General features: G+C 36.7%; 1 protein-coding gene across 1 annotated transcript; it reads right to left on the bottom strand.

The window, feature by feature from the left end:
- Nucleotides 1-754: 754 nt before the first annotated feature.
- On the bottom strand, nucleotides 755-9,201 carry LOC149079822 (uncharacterized). Its single transcript, XM_089240318.1, has 2 exons — nucleotides 9,052-9,201; nucleotides 755-1,462 (listed from the first exon to the last, which is right to left on the bottom strand). Exons 1-2 carry the CDS (start codon nucleotides 9,067-9,069, stop codon nucleotides 965-967), a joined length of 516 nt encoding a protein of 171 aa, XP_089096444.1. The 5' UTR covers nucleotides 9,070-9,201; the 3' UTR covers nucleotides 755-964.
- Nucleotides 9,202-9,500: the final 299 nt, after the last annotated feature.

Genomic DNA, 9,500 nt, shown 5'->3' with positions numbered 1-9,500 from the left:
CCCAGTGCGGTTCTACTACATCACTCTAGTTACCCGCGACACATTTTCAGATTATTAAAGCGATCCGCGGCATATAATTACGGATCACTTGAGTGAAGCGTGGCACAGTTCCAGAGCACTTACGCAGTCCGGACACATTTCCAGATCACTTGGATCCGCGAAAAATTTAGATATCACCAAAGTGGCTCTGTAGGGCCCTTATTAATGGGGGGGGATGTTATTTCAAGTGCCCACAAACTATCGAAAGGTTTTTTTCGTTTTCGGCGCACCGAATAAGATGTCATTAAAAATATTTCATATTCTCATAAAAGGGTGGTTGATGACGTAAGCAAAATCGAAACCCCCCTCACCCCCCTTGTCATGAAAAGTCAGCAAATCGGAACCCCCCCCCCCCCATCGATGCTGGCGTAATACTTGAATGGCCCTTATACCATTTGATTCTATGGGCTTGTTTAAGTTGTTGGGCGATGAGAGATTAAAATTTCTGAAGAAGGGGGCGATGGAACAAAGACGGTTGGGAAACCATGTTCTAGACGTTTCTTTTTAGAAGCATTCATTTTAAATGGTAGTATCGTCAAGTAATAAAATACTATACGCATGTCTATTATTACGCGATGATCACTCTTAACGTCCAAACAAATATTCGAAGTCGGAGAACATTCTGTAAATTTTGTGTGCGTCTCTATATAATTTACGATTTACACACGTCAATAACTTTTTTTTTCGAAAATTCATTAAATAACTAATGACATCGTAATTTTAAAATAAAATTTATTAATTCACAAAATGAATCAAAATTCCATGATCAAACTTCACAATTCAAGTGGTTTTTCGTAGATTTTACATTTCGAAATTTTTCTTCCAACAATAGAAAAGTTGTCCATTGTTCGTGGGCGAACGTGAATCAGGGAAGAGTACGTGGAATAAACACACTGGAAATAACATCAAATTTTAGACTGTGGTTTTAGCCTTTGTAATCGTATTTGCCGACTCCCATGCCACTCTTTCTTCCACCGGCCATCCCGCCTCCATATCTTCCACCTCCCATGCCGCCTCCATATCTTCCACCTCCCATGCCGCCACCATATCTACCTCCTCCCATGCCTCCACCATATTTTCCGCCTCCAATGCCGCCGCCGTACTTACCACCTCCCATTCCACCACCATATCTTCCACCTCCCATGCCGCCACCATATTTTCCGCCTCCCATGCCGCCACCCATACCTCCGCCTCCCATGCCGCCACCCATACCTCCACCATAGTTTCCACCGCCGAGGCCGCCTCCGAGTCCTCCACCTCTCATTCCTCCACCCATGCCACCGTCATATCCACCGAGGCCTCCTCCGGCGTCGATATCGGCAACTCCCATGCTTGATTTTGGTTTGAGCATGACTGGTTTTTTGACTACGGGAATGTCGGCAGTCGCTAGGAGCCAGACAGCGCACAGAACTGTGCACAACACCTGAAAATAAATAAAAAACAAAAATATAGGTAGATGTGGAAATCAAACTCAGGTGATTATAATGAAATATCAGAGTGGCGTCGGAGCCGGGGGTGCGAACACCCATGGCAATTTATAGACACGGGTCCGAGCACCTCCGGAAGTGATTGAGAAAACAAAATATCCTACATGAAACTGAAGACGAGCACTCACAGGTTTGACCAGTTCCGACGCCTCTGATCAATATTGCTAGAACAAGAAATTACGACATACTCCGAGACTTCTGATTACTGAGTACGATTTGAAATGAAAGTATTGTAACCTTGTATAGGTTGGCGCGTATCGTGTACACCAATTTGAATTGGAAATCTTGTCACATGCCCATTGTAACCTACATCCATTTCTGAAAATTGGAAAAAATTTTAAGATCCTAGCATCGGTAAGTACAGGTTTTCAAATTTGCAATGAAAAGCGCCTCGCATGAAACAAAACCTATGGCAGGGGTTCTCAAACTGTGCACTGCAGCGCCCTCATGCGCATCTAACCTTTGTGAGAGGGGCGATGCAGCGATGATTTTTTCCAAAAATATTCTTTGTTCTGGGGAGACGGTGGAGATCGCTGATAAACATTGAATAGGGGGGAAAGGGGCACCGCGGGTGGAAAAAAGTTTGAGAACCTCTGAATTAGGGTTTTCTAATCTGACTGAAATTCAATTCACCAGTGTACAATTATTGTTCTGTACTTTGTTTCAGATGGTGGTGTGACTGACGGTCGTTCGACTGTCAATGTTAGCGATTTTACATCAATGGTCAGCATTCACTTCCGGCACAACTCACTAGGTAATAAATTGCCCCATAGTGATAGTCCTGAGTTGTGCTCGGTTAGAAAGAAAGAAAGTATTCACCTTCGCTCATCAACACACCATGCTTCACCTTTGTGAAACTATTGCTCTGCTCTTCTCGTTGAGTTGACGTGACACGGAACTGTGAATGCTAACGACCGATGGGAATAATTTGCATCCACAGTTTAGTTTAGGAGTTAAGTAGAAGAGTTTTGCGTATACACGTCGCGGCACCATCTTGACCCGTGTAAACTTATTGCTCCTACTTTCTTGAAGTTCGTACCGTAGTGAGCAACTGCGAATATGCTGACGAGTTATTAACATTAATGATTGGCATGCATTGTTGCACGTCACGGCATCCTCTTTCATCACTGCTAAAATACTGTTCTCTACTGTGTTGAAGATGGTGCTATGGGGTGAGCGACTGCAAATCAGGGATTACACTATAAAAGTTTAATAAAAGTTCTTTTATAAAACTTTGGAAACGTAACCAGTAGGCTTTTCGGTTGTTTATTTTATGTTTTGTAAAATATCTTTTATCAAACTTTTATAGTGTAATACCGGCCAGAGACATTTCAAACTACATAAGACATTTTACAGACTATACTAATGGCTTGAAACTGCAATAGGATTGTTCCCCGCATAATCAAATACCCCGGTTAATATGATATTACGTGCTGGAACCGTTGATATCCGTAAAAGAGAGGCCCGACTGTGCTTTCATTTCAAAAGTCATATAAAGTTATCACAAGTACAAGCAACCTTTTTATTTTGATTTGAAGTTAGTGGATGCAATTACCTCATCCGTGTATTAACCCCCATTTCTTCGTTATTAATCGTACGTACAGGGGGCTATTCATTTCCCCTCTCGAAATCATAAGGAAGATCGCTAGAACTTTATCATACAGCAACTGACAGCAACCGAAATAATTCTGATACTCTCCGATGTTCAAATAGATTGATGAATTCGTCTTTTAGAACGTCTGTTGATGAGCCAAAGCACCACTATACGGTAACTTTCAAAACTCATATCCTTTACAAACAATAAATAAATCCGTTCAGCTTGAGAATGGGCATTAAAAACATCTGGAAAACTAGATGCGAATATTATCTCGGCCTTTCAGTTATTCATAAAAGACTCATTTTCACAGAAATTCTCACGCAACGCCCCAAATTCATGTCGAAATATCGGAATTGCAATAGATCCCAAAGCAACGTCCGGCCGGATCCAAATGCCCAGCAGTCACGGAATGACTGATCATAATATATATATAACCATGTTCTCCCTCCACCTCCCTCTTTAAAAGCGAACAAATTACACGCTAAAAGACATTTCAACAGCGGAATGCATTCATCATGTGCCTCCGCCAATGTTTCAAGTCGGACCGAATTATTTCGAACATTACTACTATAAAGCGATCCATTATTTTTTGATAAATGGAGAATAGAGAAAGAGTCTTTCTCCACGGTTATGGCCGCACACGCAATACAACATTCATATAATGGTGTTTCAGAGAAGGCTGGAGGAACAAAATGATGAATTATATATGTAAGGCAACGATATATAGATATTATATATCCATAACTCACATGGATCCGAGCTACTGCATGAATCTTCTTTCCCAATAGACATACCATTATAAATATTGCCTAAACGAGAATGGTTTGAGTAGTTATGTGCAAACATAACTTTGAGAAAAGAGAGACATCTTTAGAGAATTGTTTTTTTTTAAGGCATCGTTCGTATTACCATATTCCCAGGGCCGTCTAAAAAGCATCATGGGCCCCCTGGGCCAAGAAGTTTTTCTGAGGCTCAACTGGTAAATTCTAGAAAATTTCAACCGGATCTCATTTTTGTGAGACCCCCTCTTCTATTGAGGGCCATGCGTTAAGACGACACTGCATATTCCCCTCGCATTATTGCAAAATACCAGGGACACTAGCTTTTTGAATGCTGGGATATGGTCCGTTCCCGGCAAGCTATTACTACGATTACTGCTAAACCACACATGAACCTCCACCGTGGAACTTCTAACAAACTAGTGCATGTTGGAATGTGCGTGTACGTGTTATGAACCTCACGTGAAATTTGTATAGTGCTGCCATCTGCCATCAATTTTTCTAACTATCACTGAAGCGTTGTTCCCGACATGCTGGAAAATCGAGGTTTGGGTATCACTATGCATTCATCCAATTCAATGGATTTTTAGAATAAATATATTTAAGAATTTTTTTTCAGTCTGTGACTCGAATTTCCGGCATGCTGCTCTCCCTTGCTGTTTTCCGGCATGATGGCTAATGCGGGAACACGGTTATTAATCAGGTATAGCAGGGCCATCTCAATAATATTGGGGTCATAGTGCAGAAGAGCTCTTTCCTCCACCTCCCCCTTCAGCCCCGATGAAAAGAAGTTATGGGGAGGTCTAGATAATTTTTCGAAAAATAAAGGAAAAATAATTTTGAAATTAAAGCAAGAAATGATTTCAGAATTAATCAAAAATATTTTCAGAAATAATTTCAGAATAAATGAAAATTCTTAATTAAAAAGAGATAATTTCAGAACTAAAAATTTCTGAATTAAGAGAGAAATAATTTCAGAGGAAAAAGAATGAAATCATATTAAATTAAAACTCAGAACCATCGGAAGAAATCATATTAAATTATTTAAATTTAGTTAGAATTTTGTAATTTTTTGTAATTTAATTATAAGAAATTATAGAATAATGAGAGGAATAATTTCAAACTCAATGACAGAAATAATTTCAAACTCAATGACAGAAATAATTTCAAACTCAATGACAGAAATAATTTCAAACTCAATGACAGAAATAATTTTAAAATTAATGAGAGAAACAATTTCAGAACTATGTAAAATTCGGATGAATGAATGAAAATTAAGAATTAATCAAATAATGAAAATTAAAAATAATAATCAAATAATATTAATCAAATAATGAAAATTAAGAATAATAATCAAATAATGAAAATTAAGAATAATAATCAAATAATGAAAATTAAGAATAATAATCAAATAATGAAAATTAAGAATAATAATCAAATAATGAAAATTAAGAATAATAATCAAATAATATTAATCAAATAATATTAATCAAATAATATTAATCAAATAATATTAATCAAATAATGAAAATTAAGAACTAATCAAATAATGAAAATTAAAAATTACCAAAATAATGAAAATTCAGAATAATTTAATTTTTATTTATTATTTTTAATAAAATGAAGAAATTATAAATTATAAAATAATAAAAAATAATGAAATAATGAAAATAAAGAATAATAAATAATTTCACATAAAATTAATTAATTTAATTAATTTCGTAATAAGAATTAATAAAAGAAATAATCAAAATTCGCTACAAACGAGTTGGAATATGATAAAATAATTTCATAATTATTGAAAATATGTTTCTAAATTGAAAAAAAAATTTCAGAATTGATGAAAAAAAAATTTCAGAACTATTAGAATAACTTTAGAATCAATGAAGATTTGGGAAAAAAAAAGGAAGAAAGAATTTCAGAAGAAAAACGAAACTTCAGAATTTATTCAAATTCGTGGGAAAATGAACTTTTTAAACTTCTTTTGTAATTTTTAATTCTAATTTATTGGTTATACGTATTCAAGAAAATTGAATCGATGTATTTATGAGAGATATGTGGGGATAATTTTATACTGTGATTTATTTTATCACGAGTAGTTAATATACTCGAATCCCGTTATAACGAACTCCAACAGACCGGAGAAATCCCTTCGTAATAACGAAATTTCGTTATAAAGGAATTGCAGATTTTTATACATTGTTCCTATTTAAACTTCTCTGGGGGATTAAAAAAATTTTTTTCACAAAACGAGATTTTCGCTATAACGATATTCGTAAAAACTAGAATCGACTTTAGTATAGTCGGCCGTGAAAATCTACTGACTCAAAATGACCCTATCATGGGAATTTATAGAAATTGTGGGAGCATGGAAATTATTTGTTATATTCTTAATGTAAATAAAATATGATCATTAATCAATCAAATTAATATAATTAAAAAGCTATATAAATATTTTATAAGAAATATCTTTAAAGATAGGTCTGTGAGACCCAGCCCGTGCTATTACGGAACATTTTCCCACCCGTGCACTGGAGAGTTAAATAAAAGTATTGATTAATCGGTTATTTTGTTGACAAGTGCGTGGTCGCTCATCTTAGTTCGAACAACCCACGATTCTCTTACGAGTTGAATGGTGCCACTATCCCAGATAGTATCAGGGTCACCGATTTGGGAATTCTCTCTCATTGATGAGCGGCTTAGGTTTTCTGAACATTGTTCAGCGGTGGTAAAAAAAAAATCGAATAGGACGCTCGGTTTCATTCTCAAAAAGGTCTCTTCGCGTTGTCCTAAAGTGATAATTCTACTTTTCCGGGCTTAGTTCGTCCCGGACTGGAGTATGCTGTGAGGTTTTGGAGACCCATACCTGCAGAGGGACATGAACATAGGTTCAACGGGTGCAGAGAAGAGCTACGCGTGTCGTTGTTAACACACGGGGCTTGAGTTATGATGAGGGAAGTCTCATTTTTGAATATCTTTACATTGGAAGAACGTAAGTGTCGGGGGATATAGTCATAAGTCTTATGTGAACTGCCCCTAAGGACATGCACTTAATTCTGAAGATTAGACACCGGATATAGAATATGGCTAAAGTCGAGGAGTGAGACGCTACACCGCGTTCCACCTCAAATTCAGTACTAGTTGTACCGAGTTGAATTAAATCTAATTAACTAACCTCCTACCCGGATTCCCCCACCTAACCTTGTGACTGGAACTTTTGATTACAATAGAGCTTTTCAGAGTTACATAGCTTAAAAATATAACGGAAATATGTACAACTAGCTATAATACCCGGCGCTGTGACCGGGTTTTCTTCAATTACTGAGAGGATTGGAAAAATGACAAACCATTATAAAGGAATGAACTATTATACATAATACTTTGCAGCATTAAAGAAGTCTGGCAAACTGTTCTAAAGGCATATGAACGTCGGAAATGAATTGCTATGGAACCACGGTAACCAAAGTAAACATTCTGAAAGTGATTGTTGAAGCCCAGGAACCATTGTTGCCCAACAGTTTTTTACCTATTTCAGGCATTTCCCCAGCTCTGACAAACTTTTGAAGTAGCCTATCGTTCAAGGCGGGCCCTATTTGGTATTTATGCAAAACTAGCTATAATATCCGGCGCTGCCCGGGTTTTCTTCAATTACTGAGAGGATTGGAAAAAGTGATAAACCATTATAAAAGCATAAACTATTATACATATCCTGCAGGATTAAAGAAGTGGCAAACCATTGTAAAGGCATATGCATGTCTGAAACGCATCGCTAAGGAACCACAGTAACTAAAGTAAGCATTCCGAAAGTAATTGTTGAGGTCCAGAAACCATTGTTGCCCGACAGTTTTTGCCCTGCTCTGATAAACTTATAAAGTAGCCTATTGTTCAATCTGATCCCTGTTAGGTATATGAAAAATTTGGCGACGATCAATCTAAAATTGTAGATTTGTATAAAGAATACACACACACAGAAAATCAATTTTATATATAAAGATTACTAGCAAAAATATCCTGCGCTTCCCGGGTTTTCTTCAATTACTGGCAGCATCAAAAAAGTGACAAATCATTGTAAAGGCATATGCATATCTGAAACGCATTGTTAGGGAACCACGGTAATCAAAGTAAACATTCCGAAAGTGATTGTTGGAGGCCGAGGAACCATTGTTGCCGACGATTTTTCCGCCCATTTGCCCAGCTCTGATGAACTTCCAAAGTAGCCAATGGTTCAATCCTGTTTGGTACATATGCAAAATTTGGCGACGATCGGTCACAAATTGTAGATTTGTATAAAGAACAAACATATACATACGTACTTTCACATTTATATATAAGGTAACGCTTATATGTGGGCTATTTACACAGTGGTAATGGAGTGTCTACTTTTCAAAAGCAACGCAAATCTGTGTCGGAGGGAGGGGGGGATATAGTCGAAGTGTTCAAAATTTTCAAACGGATGGATAGGACGAATCATGAATTATTAATACACCGTCAATAGACTGCTGTGACAAGGACACCAGTATCGATCTAGGTTTTGGTGCCGCAGAGGATTTTTCTCTTACAGGGTTGTTAATAAATGAAGTAGCTAGTCTTCCGGTAGTCATGAATTCTAACACAATTAGCATTTTTAAAAAGAAATACGATAAACATGTTGGGGTAAATCGAGAAGCTATCCATACTTGGAATAAGTCAACCATAAGTAGTATCTTATCATGTATATACTATTGTTTCTGGTTATTGTAATTGCAATTTTAATTGGGTTGCTGCATTTTAGACATATATGGCATCCATATTTGTTACGGGCATCTTTTTCTCAGCCACCTCGTTGGATATTTCGCCTGTTGTGGCCTGGCGTTTGTATTTTTTTCGACACTGGTAATTTATGGATTTGAAATACGGGGAAATAAAGTGGTCTGGATTCACTGTGCTAGAGTAGAAATTGACAAAAATGTCTATTTCAAAGCAATGTGTAAAATCTCTTATTTCAAAACTTTACGGAGAGAAACTCTATTCCAATTCGATCTTAGAACTTTTCAATCTTGCAAAGGAATCATGCTTCACAAGAAAAATTTTCTCGACATTACTTATATTTCCAACACACAAATATGGGGAAAAAAATATATATATATATATTTCCGAGACATGTACTTACCAGTGTACGAGACATCATTCACGAGTTCGTTTGAGCGTCAATGCGAGCCTAAAACTATTTCCAGAGCTCGTAAGGACAAGCTGTTGCGGAAGCAGTTACTTTTATGCATCCAGGTGGAAGTTCCAGTTTCCTGTTTATCACGGAAGACATCTTTTTCGGCAGAATCTTCTACCACATTTACCTTGCCTGGCCCGGATGCTATCTTTAGGACAAAAAACAAAAGAAAATCAATCTTCTATCCATGTTCTTATGTAGATAAGATGGAAAATTCTCGTTTTATAAGATCATGTTCTCTTCAGAATCGATCTCGCTTCCTTATTTCTTAGTAATGAAAACTGAACAGGAAAATTACTTTCCGTAGGAAAAAAAAATGTAGATTTCGTACCCAAAAATATTGAATGTGTGTTAACATGTGAGCATGTGTGTGAACAACTAAAATAATTTTTGAA

The sequence above is a fragment of the Pholcus phalangioides genome, unplaced genomic scaffold (assembly GCF_987345545.1).
Source record: "Pholcus phalangioides strain wild (caught in Gottingen) unplaced genomic scaffold, Ppha-v1.0 ptg000012l_1, whole genome shotgun sequence".
NCBI lineage: Eukaryota > Metazoa > Arthropoda > Arachnida > Araneae > Pholcidae > Pholcus > Pholcus phalangioides.
This window is presented reverse-complemented; position numbering and strand designations above follow the sequence as displayed.